General features: G+C 44.4%; 1 protein-coding gene across 6 annotated transcripts in view; it reads right to left on the reverse strand.

The window, feature by feature from the left end:
• Window positions 1–12655, reverse strand: part of TEP1 (telomerase associated protein 1) — a 56485-nt gene that overhangs the window by 13254 nt on the left and 30576 nt on the right. For all 6 annotated transcript variants that reach the window (XM_074289132.1, XM_074289131.1, XM_074289136.1 and 3 more), the window contains 21 exons: window positions 12212–12388; window positions 11657–11777; window positions 10997–11121; window positions 10578–10691; window positions 10341–10458; window positions 10026–10220; window positions 9755–9930; window positions 9333–9486; window positions 9034–9213; window positions 8087–8179; window positions 7659–7791; window positions 7210–7360; window positions 6866–6999; window positions 6564–6652; window positions 6220–6334; window positions 5385–5619; window positions 3560–3683; window positions 1625–1749; window positions 1308–1407; window positions 847–1002; window positions 485–697 (listed from right to left, as the gene is read on the reverse strand). In XM_074289132.1, the coding sequence (XP_074145233.1) occupies window positions 485–697; window positions 847–1002; window positions 1308–1407; window positions 1625–1749; window positions 3560–3683; window positions 5385–5619; window positions 6220–6334; window positions 6564–6652; window positions 6866–6999; window positions 7210–7360; window positions 7659–7791; window positions 8087–8179; window positions 9034–9213; window positions 9333–9486; window positions 9755–9930; window positions 10026–10220; window positions 10341–10458; window positions 10578–10691; window positions 10997–11121; window positions 11657–11777; window positions 12212–12388 (3028 nt within the window). The remainder of the gene's footprint in view (window positions 1–484; window positions 698–846; window positions 1003–1307; window positions 1408–1624; window positions 1750–3559; window positions 3684–5384; window positions 5620–6219; window positions 6335–6563; window positions 6653–6865; window positions 7000–7209; window positions 7361–7658; window positions 7792–8086; window positions 8180–9033; window positions 9214–9332; window positions 9487–9754; window positions 9931–10025; window positions 10221–10340; window positions 10459–10577; window positions 10692–10996; window positions 11122–11656; window positions 11778–12211; window positions 12389–12655) is intronic.

The following is a 12655-nucleotide window of genomic DNA, read 5'->3' on the forward strand; positions in this document are numbered from 1 at the left end:
GCTGCTTCCCACCCCCATAAATTAGAAATTCTTTCTTTCAGAGGCTTTCAACACAAAAGCTACAAAATAGTGGGAACCAACTTAGAACAAACCCTGCCTTTGCCTTTAGATTCCATTTATCCTGATTTCTCCAATGGAGAATCTGCCTGTCTCTCCAGGGATCTTTCCCACTCAGGGGTACATCTTCACAGAGAGTCCCTTCCTGAAATTACAGAGACTCTTTCCCAATAAAAAGAGACACAGGGACAGCTAGATAGTACAGTGGATAAAGCACCAGCCCTGAAGTCAGGAGTACCTGAGTTCAAATCTGACTCACTAACACTTCATAGTTGTGTGATCCTGGGCAAGTCACTTAACCCTAATTGCCTTATATAAAAAAAAGAGATATAAAGATCCTACTTTGTCTCCCCAATTCCCTGAAGACCCACAGAAAATTCAGCTGTTCTTCTTGGGAGCTTTCCATCTGGGCCATCCCTGAACTGACCTTGCCATCTTCCCCAGAAGTCAGCAGCTGGCGTCCAGATTGCAGGAAGAGAGCAGAAGAAACATATCCTTGGTGGGCAGGGAAAGCAGCCAATCGTGCTCCTTTTTGCCAAGCCCATAGTTCAACAATCCCATCCAGACGGCTGGCAGCCAAGACTGACCCAGGAGGGGCAAATGCCACAGCACAGACTGAGGACCCTGGGCCTCCCAGCTCCTGCAAGATTAGGAGGAAAGGAAAAAGGGTATCATGGGAACACTTTCCACTCTACCCCTATAGCATACCAAACCTTCAGATGAACTCTTCCCCAGCCATAATAGTCATTCCTTCTCCTCCCTATTTCCAAATGATTAATACTTTCTCACCATGGTTACTCTGAGGCTGTCCGGTTGTAGAACACTCAGGTACCCAGCCCAGTTTCCTGTGATGATCACCTGCCCCTCAGGGTGAAAGGCAACACAGTTCAGGGGCTTTTGGGACAAGTGCTGGGCAGCTAGCTTTCCATGAATTGTGTCCCACAGCTGCAGGCAGAAACAATAGCCATTAGGTACAATGAGCTAGGTCCTGAGGTCCCCAAAGTTATACACACTTTCCTGATCTGAGCTCTCAGAAAACCCAAAGGTCATTCCATCTAATCCTCTACCTCTCTGAAATCTGGTTTTCTTCCCATCAAGCCAGATGGCACCCAGCCAGATTTAACTCAGAAGAAGCATTTGTGACTCAGAAGTCACAGGATCAACTCTGCAGGGCTATTTCCTAGTTACTTTGTTATCCTTTTTGACAACAAGGTCTTTTTCTATTACCAACCCAAGATCTTTAACTTTACCTTCAGGTATCTATCCAGGGACACAGTGGCCAGTAGCCGGCGATCAGGGTTCAGGCAGCAGTCAGTGATTTCAAGCTGATGAGCTTTGGTTTGGAATACCCTGAGTCCATGAAACTCAAGTCAGGCCTGTGGATCTTCTCCCCTCTCTCATGAAGCTTTCTGGCTCTATTGCTTCTCTCTTCCCAATCTTTGGCCCCCTCCCACTACTAATCTTCAGGTGATTTGTAGCCTAGACTTTAGGGAAGGAAGGACTGAAAGTGAATGAGATTCTATCAGTAAGAATCAGGGCTGATTTCTGGGGAAATTGGAGGTCTTACCGCCAGCCACCCTGGAGATCCCAGAGCTCTAGCCGACCGTCCGAGGCTGCGAGGAACAGAGTGGTATTTGAGGGGCACAGACAAGAAGAAATTCCATCACAGCCACTCACTATGGACTTCTCCTCCTGTGGAATACCAAAGTTCTGCTTAATTTATACTTTCATTCCCATGTTCCTGACTTCCAATCCTAATCAAAAAAGCTATCTGAGACAGCACAGTACCTCTCTGTACCCTCCTGACCCAGAGCACCGAGCTCCTCTGTACTCAGATTACTGTCCTGACTAAGGGGTCCTCAGCCTAGTCCTAGATCACTCCTCTTTCCAAAGATTTGGGGTCTTTACTGAAGTCGCAGTGGTCACAACCCTGGAACCTACCTACCTACCTTGCCAGTCTTCTCTCCTATTTATGTGAGCCTTCCACTCCACCAGTCAGATCCACTCCCTATCCCTCAACAAGTCATTTCCAACCAATCAATTTCTATCATATTTGAACCTCGTATATAGTCCCCATTGATACTTATATAATAGGCACTTAATAAGCATCTATTTGAAATAATCTGAATCCTCTGAGGAACAGCTTAGCTAAGTTTGGAGCAGCTTTTCTCCAGAAAGCTGGCCACAGAACAACGTAATGATGGGCCATGGCAACTCAGGAAGACTATTTACGGGGTTTTATTGGATGTGGGGGAGAGAGAGAGAGAGAGAGAGAGAGAGAGAGAGAGAGAGAGAGAGAGAGAAAGAGAGAGAGACAGACAGACAGACAGACACAGGGAGGGAGGGAGAGAGAGAGAGACAGGGAGGGAGGGAGGGAGGGAGAGAGAGAGAGAAGAAAGGAAGAGAAAAAAAGAGAGAAAGAAAGAAACAAAGAGAGAGAGAAAGAAAGAAACAAAGAGAAAGAAAGAAACAAAGAGAGAGAAAGAGAGAGAGAGAGAGAGAGAGAGAGAGAGAGAGAAAGAAAGAAAGAAAGAAAGAAAGAAAGAAAGAAAGAAAGAAAGAAAGAAAGAAAGAAAGAAAGAAAGAAAGAAAGAAAGAAAGAAAGAAAGAAAGAAAGAAAGAAAGAAAGAAAGAAAGAAAGAAAGAAAGAAAGAAAGAAAGAAAGAAAGAAAGAAAGAAAGAAAGAAAGAAAGAAAGAAAGAAAGAAAGAAAGAAAGAAAGAAAGAAAGAAAGAAAGAAAGAAAGAAAGAAAGAAAGAAAGAAAGAAAGAAAGAAAGGAAGGAAGGAAGGAAGGAAGGAAGGAAGGAAGGAAGGAAGGAAGGAAGGAAGGAAGGAAGGAAGGAAGGAAGGAAGGAAGGAAGGAAAGAAAGAAAGAAAGAAAGAAAGAAAGAAAGAAAGAAAGAAAGAAAGAAAGAAAGAAAGAGAGAGAGACAGAAAGAAAGAAAGAGAGAAAGAAAGATTAAGGGATGGAGGAAGGGAAGGAAGAAAGGAGAGACAGAGAAAGAGACAGAGACAAAGAAAGACAGAGATAAAGAGAGACAGAAGAAGAGAAAGAGAGAGGCAAAGTATTGGAAAAGTGGAGACTTCATTAGGAAGTGACAGTAATCTAAAAAAAAAAAGAAAGCACACAGTGCTGAAATTAAACATCTTTGCTGAATCGTCACATCCAGTGCTAGTCATCATCTTTTTTTATGGTCCTACACTATCCTTTATAAAGTCTTGGAATTCAGGGACCATATCTTACTTTCCTTTGAATCTCTCCACAGCTTTTAATAGTTTTTAACACTTATTTGTTACTTGTTCAGTTACTTTCACTGATTGATGAATTATTCTAAGAAATCTTTGTCCCCTGGCCCTCAGGATTCTAGGGATGAATCTGTTGAAAAGGCAAGAGTGACATCATTTCAAGATGAATTTGATTGTCACTTGGTCTGTAAGTCATCCTAAAGGAGTCTTGCTGTTTCTTCAACTTCTTTACTCTTTCTTTCCATGGCTTTCCTACCTGCCAGGTACATGTGTCTATCAGGTGAACAATCCCACTGGCAGTAGCCACAATTGCCCGTTGTCCATTGGGGGAAAGATTCACAGCTGTAGGAGTCGAGGGAGGTACCAAAGACAGGCTGGACCTACAAAGAAATTGTGAGAGAGGGAGAAAAGTTGGGGGGGATGGAAAAAGAGAGAAATGGGAGGAAAGAAGTGAGAGAAGAGGGAGAAGTAGGAGAGAATAAAGAAGAGAAAGAGATGGGGAGGAGCAAAAAGCAGTTAAGAAGGAAAAAAGGAGAGGGAAATAGGGAGCAGGGAGAGAATGAACAAAATGTTCCAATATGTACCAATATGTAGATATATAACTATCACATCTCCTCAATGGGATTTGTTTTCTCTTATCTATTATATAAATTGTCTATTTATATAATATATTATATATGTGTACATATTACATAAATTATTTATTATATTAATATCTATTATGTGAGTATATAAATTATATGAGTACTTTTGTCACTCCAGAGTACCCCTTCTTCCCATCTCTAATGTATACTTCATTATTCCTATTTTTCCCTTTCCCTCTACTCCCAACTTTTAATACTCCTCTCACTCTCCCTTTCCCATCCCCCTCAGATTCAATGGATGAGACCGAGGCGTAAGCCTTCCCTCCTTTCCCAGTACCATTGCCCATTTCCATGAATCATCATTTGAATTCCAGCATCTCTGGCTAAGTTATTCCCTTTTTAAATATTAACTACCATTTTCTCTCTGTATATCTTACCCACTCACCCACCTAATCCCACAATCTTAAAAAGCTCTGTTCTTTAACTCAGGTCCTTCTTCTCTAATATGTTCTTTAGCATGAGTATCTACATTGGTGTTATTTGATAATTCTCACCTTTCTTAATTAACTTTACTCAAGGCCCTCAAGAACTATATGCTAGAGTACCTTACAGGGTTGTTGTGAGAATCAAATGAGATTACAAATGTAAATCACTTTACTTTACAAAACTTAAAGCCTTCCAGTGGCATGAGCTTTTTTGTTTTCTCCCTATTAATTTAAATGTTGTTGTCCCCCCATTAGGATGTGAGTTTCTCAGAGGAGTGGGGAGAAGGAAGGCAACTGTTTTTGACTTACTTTCTATCCCAAACACTTACTAACAGTGCCTATTACAGAGTAAGTCCTCAATAGAGAACTGTTTTCTTTTTTTTTAACAAAAAGCTTATGCTGGGCACATTTGCAAAGCTCTAGGGATATAAAAACAAAGTGGTCCCCTGTCTTCAGGGAGCCAACTGTTTGCCTCTCTAGATGTGCATGTTTTGTTCCAAATCCATCAGGCACTCACATGACCACAGCCTGTACTTCCCAATTAGGAGGCACTCTTGCAGCTCTGAGGTATCGCTAAGTATAACACTCTCAGGGGCAGCTAGGTGGCTCAGTGGATAGACCACCAGCCTTGAATTCAGGAGGACCAGAGTTCAAATTAGATCTCAGACACTTCACACTTCCTAGCTGTGTGACCCTGGGCAAGTCACTTAACCCCAGCCTCGGGGGGGGGGGGGGGGGGAAGTATAACACTCTCATGTGCCATTTTTTCCAATGAATCTATTCTCTACTTGCTATCTCTTCTATCAGATCCAGAGTATTAACCACCTGCTGGCTATCCTACATTCTTTCTTCATCATTGACTCCATGACTAATTACCATCCAGGATGCTAGTCTGTGTGCCCCCTGATCTTCCACCAAGGCTACCTCTGATTCTGGACTGCCCCCACCTTCCTAGGTCTGCTACTCGAATATAACTGGCTCAGCAAAGATTCACAGATAGTGGAAGCAATACCTTTGCTGAGCTCCCATGGTCTGGGGCTTGTTGAGCCAGTGCAAGATGGGCTGGGAAAACCATCTCTGGGAAAGCTTTGAAACCTGGTGGCAGATAGGAGAGTTGGAGGGCTGGTTGGCTGCCTGCTGGGCCAGGAGTGCTGGATACTGGGTGAGCAGCTTGGATTGCTGCTTCAGGAATGTGTGGAATACATTGACATTTGGCTCGGAGGGCTCATCCACAGGGACTGAAGATGCTATCCGAGGGAAAGGAAAGTTAGGGAACAAGCCTCCACTGGACAGTCACTACATCCCCCACCATATCTAGTGCTAAAGAAAAAAGGCAGCAGGCCTACCAAGTATATCAGGAAAAAGAAACAGAGATCAAGCCTGTCTGTGGTCTTGAGTTTTATTTATGGAAAATAACCATACTTGTCTTTCCCAGTGCTTATTGCTTTCCTAGCAGCATCCCCAAAACTAGACCCCTCCTCACCTAATAATCAATGAATTAATAAATATTTGTTGGGCACCTATTATGTGCCAAGTACAGTGCTAAGCTCTAGGGATTAAAAAAAAAGGGGGCAAAAGACAGTATCTTTCCTCAAGGAGCTCACAATTTAATGGCTCTTCTGAAGTGTAAGACAGAAGATGGAAGATTTTGTCTTCTCTTATGTCCCTTGGGGATATAGTTCTTGTACCCTTTTATAGAAAGAAGCTACATTTTCTCATGGGTTTCCCCTTTTGTTATGATTTTTCTCTCCCAGCATGATTCATATGGAAATATGTAAAAAAAAAAAAATGAATGTAAATGCACAACCTAAAAAAAAAAAAAAAAAAAAAAGCTTTCCATAACTTACCATATAGAGCATGGGCCTCCCCCAGCTGAGAAAGTAGGCCCATTTCTAGGTAGGTAGCCATAACATTGAGGTTGGTGAGCAGGGAAGCAAGCAGGGAATGGTTCCCACTCTGTGCCTAGGGAGTGCCAATCAAGATCAGAGTTAGATATTAGCATTAGATATGGTAAAGAAGTATAACATTTCCTCAGCTAAGACTTTGACTCAGGAAAAGTAATCAGGTTGAACTCACAGTGTAGTTTAGGAAGGAAACATTATCTAAGAGGGGAATTTGGGGGTTTGGGGGGATACTAAGGAGCTAAATAAGTTCTGGAGGATTTGCATGACAGTGGGAGAAATGGCTTTACCAGATGGTAGGGCAGGTCATTCAGGGCCTCTGGGTGGCAGTTATGGAAGGTACCCAAAGCATCCAGGTCACACATCCTCCAGAGCTGAACTGCAGAGGGAAGATGGTGGGAACATCCAGGAAGTTAGATATAGAATAGAGATTGGAAGTTCCTGGTTCTGTTCCTTATCCCTCTGGAGAGTGAGCTCTTCAACACCCCCTGGACAATTTGATCAGAGGCCCCCTGGGGTACATGACTTCCCTAATCTCGGATCAAGATCACCCTCCCTCAGTGCCCTGCTCTGACTGATTTGCTCTGATCACCTGCAATGAGGACGTGTGCTGTGGTCGTCAGTCCAGGTCTCTTCCTATAGCGCAGCTCGGCTGCTGAACGTAGGGGCCCAGGAGGGAGGCGCAGTCGGGCTCCGGGAAGTTCCAGGGACCCCGCTCCCAGCAAGCTGACAGTTAACAGGGAGTACAAGTAGTAGACTCAAACAGTGAAGATTTTAACCAAGCCAAGGGCAACCTGAACCATCTCATTTTGGAGGGAACCATATATAAAACTGGGTTTTACTTCATGCTGAGAGGAGTTTGGGACTGAAGTCAAAGTGGTTCACATGGGAGCATTTACATGGGAAGAGGATATCAAGAAGGTAGGCATCCATTACCTGCGTAGACTGTGGACGAGGTAAGTAAAGGGACCCATAGGATAAGGGTCTCCTTGGTTTCTGGCAGCCATAGCTTCTGCCCAATCCACAGTCTCCAAGGGTAGTGACTGCCAGGTACTTATCACCCCATGAAGCTGGTCCAACGTTAGGCCTGCAATCCAGCAACCTTGAGTCTCCCTTTACTAAGCCTTACATTGTCCCCATTCACCCATTACCAAGTTCTGTAGTAGCTAAAATCTCTCACCAAGCCTACAAAAAGGACCCTCCCCAAATACCCTGAGGGGACCACCCCCCAATTCAAACTTTACCCTAATCTCATTCTTCCCCCAATCTTAATTATACTGTGGGGACTTATTTGTTAGCCCCCCAATCAAAGATGCTAAAACAGCTGAGCCACAACCATCTTCTCCCAAGTGCCTCCCTCATTCATCCTATTCCTGAGGACTGACCACTGCGTGTGACATGGAGGGCTTCCAAAGCAAGAGGCAAAATATCCGAGCCATGCTCCTGCTCCAGGACGCCGAGCATGTGTTGTAGTAGCAGGGGCACAGTGCCTGGTAATGTCCGAAGTTGCTCAGACATCTAGGGAAAGAGTCCAGGGATCAGAAACAGTGTGATACAGGTGATGGAGAAGGACCAGAGTGGGAGAAGATATGGGAAACAGAAAGAGTGTAATAAGAGAGAGAATGGGGATGAGAACTGAGAGTCAGGGGATGGGGAAAGAAATAGATAAGAAATAATTGGGTAGATAAATGGTTGGGAATGAGGAAATAAAAGTCAGAAGATGAGTATAGACTACTGACTGTGGAATGAAGGGAAAACAATCACCATGGAAATGGTGAAAAGGGAGAGAAAAGGGAGTTATTGCCCGCCTGACCTGTTCATACAGAGTGAAGAGACGAAGGTGATCAGTGGCAAGGCGCAAGTAAAGAGGCAGAGCTGCCCCTCGCTTTACCAGCAACAGCCGCATCTGGAAGGACATTGAGCAGCAAAAGGGATTAAAACTTCTCTTCCTGGTCATCCTAAACTCAACATCCCTTCCATTTCAATGGAGACCTGATAAATGGAAGCTCTCTCCCTCTAGCTCCTGTTTCTAAGATCTTAAACAATGGAACTATCTCACTGTCACATCACAAGTCTCCAGCATCTTCCTTACTGCCTAAAAAAAAAAAAAAAAGTCTTTCTAATTGGATGATAGGAATACAAAAGCTGAGAGCTTAGTCAATTTTCGGTGTTGGAATTGCTCAAATAAGGATGTATCAAGAGTCCTATCACCAAGTGGAAACCTGAGACAAAGTTACTGAACTAAAGTACTTCTGATCTTTCATTAGTGTCAACTAAACTATATAGCTGGCATTGTATGTTGTCATTTCTGATTTGTCATTATGCTCCTTTCTCTTATATTTGCTATTTATGTTTTTGAAAACTGCAAATGCTCTTTTTAAATGAACTGATACTGCCTACTAAAACATGTATCAAGGAAAAGCTGGAGCCCTTTTTTCCCTAAATTCTTTCAAGGCCCAGCTAAAATCCTATTTCTATAAAAATTCTTTTCAACACCTCTGCTGGCTACAAAGCATATCAATCTATAGACCCTATTTGGTTTTATATAAGTTCTATGTAGTGTGTTGTCTGTTTTTCTTCCCTGGAATATGGTGGTTAGTTTACCACAAAATTATGCAGTTAAATAACCCTTCTTTAGATTTGGATTATTAGGAAAAGTTCTATTCTTCAAAATCTATCATTATATTCATGACCTGACTCTTACGCTAGCCCCCAGGCTCCCTCTCTCCAAGGACCCTCCAAGGAGTCCCTGGTCCCAACCTGATTGTTGAAGGGTGTCTCTTCCAGCCGCTTTCCATACAGGGCCAGCTCCTGCCTCACCAACTGGGCTCGTGCTGTTGGTTCCAGGGGTTTTAGAGCCACCACATGAGCATCTCGACGACATTGAAGGATGTCCCCCAACCCTGTCTTTGTTGACATACTCATGACTAGGTGCACTTTCTTTAGGAGATGAGAGAAAAAGAGTAAGGTGGCAGATAGTCCTTGCACTCCATAATGTAAATCATTTCCAAATTCCTTTTTTTTCCTTTTTTGTCTATAAACTGTCCCCCAACACATACCTGAGGCAGGATCTTTGGAATCCAATCCGAGATCAGTTGACCACTTTGGTCTCCCAGTTGGTCAGCTCCATCAATGACGAGCACTAAAGTCTGGCCAGAGCGTAGGGACTGAGCAGATTTGGGAAGTAGGGTCTGTAGCTCCCACACCAGTCCCCTGCATGTGGGGAGAGAAGACATCAGGGATCCCTGAGTGCAGCAAGTTGGGAGAGATGGCAGTCTCTATCCATGCAAAGAGAAAGAATTCTGGGCCTGAGTTCAAATTCCCATTTGTGCTACTTGGAGCAAATCACTTAACATCTGGGGACCTCAGTTTCCTCATCTATATAATGAAGGAATTGGATGACTCCTAATATTTCCTTTAGCTCTAAATCTACAATCCTATGGTCCAGGAGGGTGGAGAAATGCCTCAGAAGGATGCTTACCGGTAGGTAGTTGGGAAAGGCCTAGAACACTGAAGCTGATGGTGCAGGTGAGTACAAAGGCGTCTGAGCAAGGTGAGGACATAGCTTTGATCAGGACGGGCTCCAACGAAGTGGAAGAATACATGGGAGCCCATGGTGACCCCAGAAGGAGCTTGCAAAGCTGATACTAGGGATGACTGTGTGAGGAAGGAGAGGAGAAGCTATAGCCAATCTTGCCCCAGAATGCATATATCCATTACCCCCTTCTGCTCATCCTCAATCCTGTCTGTACCAGGAAGGCTGTCTTGCCCTGTCCAGGTTTCCCGGTCACTAGGCACAGACTCCCACTGCGTTGCTGTAGCTGCTGGATAGTGTCCTTCAGGAGACTGGGCCGAGCTGGACAAGGTGGACACTGTAGCTGCTGAAAGGCTGATTGTATAGTGTCATCATTCTGAATGGATGTGGTCTCTTCCAGTCCTGACTCTGGCTAGGATGCACATGGAGAAGAGAATCTCTGGGGGAAGGGCAGAACTATCTCCCACTTCAATGTGCATGGTGTTTGTCCTCTCAGAGGTACCCCTGACCCCTCCCAGCAATCGCCACTGACCTGGAGGTAGAGCCTCTGGAGCAGCTCCCACACATGCTGTAATACCATCTGCCCAAACTCTTCCAGTCCCTTCACATATGGCCGGCCTGCGGCCACCCCTCCCCATACACAAGAGTACCTACGGACAGAAGGCACAGTCTCAGAGCCCAATCCCCAATCCTAATTCCACAGTACCCACACGGTAGTCTTATAATCTTTACCCCCAATCCACAGCAAGTGCTGCCTCTTCCATCTTACCTGTGGCAGGTAACACCTTCCTGCTTGTCCAGGAAGCTCTTCAGTTCTGAGATTCGCTCCGCAGCCTCTTCTGACTCAGAGGCAAAGTCAGTTTTCCAGGCATCTGGCACAGAGCTGGCCAACCAGACACATACCCCACCCCAAATTATAAGACTAGGTTCTGCTTCCTACCAGAGAGGGTAAAGAGCCCACAAAACATCACTATGCTTTGAAATATGCTATCTACCAATCCAAAGCTATCCTGAGCCTACAAAAAGAAGCCCTGTGCTCTTCCTGCCCTTATAATGCTTTTTCTAGCATCACAGTCAGGAAGGTATGGGGTGATCAGGAGGGGATAGTGCTCGAGACATGCTATGGGTGGGAGCAAGGGGCAGTACCCAAAGATCAAGGCTCAGGCTTCTGGGAAGCAGACAAGGTACCTGAGGAAGTTGGAGTCTCTCAGGTAGATGAGAGCTGGGGAGAAGGACTGGTGGCGGAAACCTCTACTTAAAAACTGCATCACCTCCATCTCAGTCACAGAACGTCCAGATGGATAATCCTTTGCCTGAGAGATGGGAAGAGAAAAGGCTTCATGATGGGTCAGTGGATGCTTCCCTTTCTCAAAGCTTTATTCTAGAGTCTAAGAGGTTCCCATATCCCTTTAATAATCTTGCTCTATAGAGGGGGAGGAAAAAAAAAAAGCCAATGGATCCATATAATCCTTAAGAGGAAACCTTCATTCTAACATGTACCTCCCTTCCCAAATGTGCCCTTCATCCTGGTCTTAGCTCTCTATCACCCATATAAAGTCCACAGAAAAGGGAATATAATATAACAGAGTACTGTGTCTCAAAATCAGGAGACCTGGGTTCAAGTCTATACTCTGCCAGTTATTACTTGAATAACTTTAAGCTAGTCACTTAAATCAATTAATCTCCATTTTCTCATCTGTAAAAATGAGGGGGTTGGACCTGTATGGTTCCTTTTTACTCTCAATCTGTGAAACTATGAGTCCAGCAAGACCTGACTACTCCTCACTGGCCCAGTTCCCATACTTTTTGATTGCTCCCTGTGCCCTCCCCTTTCTCTAGCTGCCTCACCCAACAGAAGTGTGGATGGTCAGGGAGATTGTAGTCGGGAGGGACATAGCCATAGCGGGAGCCCAGGATCCCCACAAAGAGTTGTGAGTTTTCCACTTCCCCTAAGCACAATTCCAATTGTCTACAGAGAAAAAAAAGGGAGAGGAGAATTATTAGGTGGAGTGGAAAGAGAAGAAAAAAATTAATATATGAGAATAAGTAGCAGTGTTAAATGATGGCTATGGAACAAGAACCATCAGGGGAAGACAAAAAATGAGCTAGGGATGGAACTAATTGTGGGATGGTAACTCTGAAGTTAAATTATAAGAATAGATAAGAGCACCCAAATTTCTTCAATACCTCCAAATCCCTATCCCACCTATTTTGTCTCACATCTCTAAATGTACCAACTCCAAAATACCCTAAAACGTTCATGCCCTGATTCTTTGCCTCCCACCTTTTCCAATCCACCAGCCCCATTCATACGGATCTCCTCTAAAACCCCTCAGTAGCCTCTGTGTTTTTGATATTCTAAGACCACATCACCATCCATTTCTCTTATCCCACTGCACTTACCTGTCTTTTCGGGTCTCTTCCTCAGTGACACCCCAGCGCAAGTCAATGCCACGTACATTGATGTGGTGAGGAGCTGCACGGGCCTGCAGGGCAGGTAGCACTGAACGTAGCAAAAGGTCCCGTTCCCCATGCATATCCCGGAAAGTAGATGAGATGAAAACACGGATGCTGCGCCAGCTGAAGGCAGAACGGGTGACAGGGCTCAGCACAGCTCAGCTTGAGGATATCCCACACCCAACTCCCAAAGGCATCACTAGGGCCCTAGCCTTAGAAGCAGACCTGGGATCCAGAGACATCACTTACTAGTTATAAGAGAAGCCAAAGAATAGTTCTTTTGGGAATCACTCATTCATCACCCTTGGCTTTGGAAACAGGATATAAACCTCCCCTGTCCTTCCCAGTATTTATACTTTCTCTATATCTTAAACTCTCAGCAGAGATGTA

This window comes from Sminthopsis crassicaudata, chromosome 2 (genome assembly GCF_048593235.1).
Source record: "Sminthopsis crassicaudata isolate SCR6 chromosome 2, ASM4859323v1, whole genome shotgun sequence".
Classification (NCBI taxonomy): domain Eukaryota; kingdom Metazoa; phylum Chordata; class Mammalia; order Dasyuromorphia; family Dasyuridae; genus Sminthopsis; species Sminthopsis crassicaudata.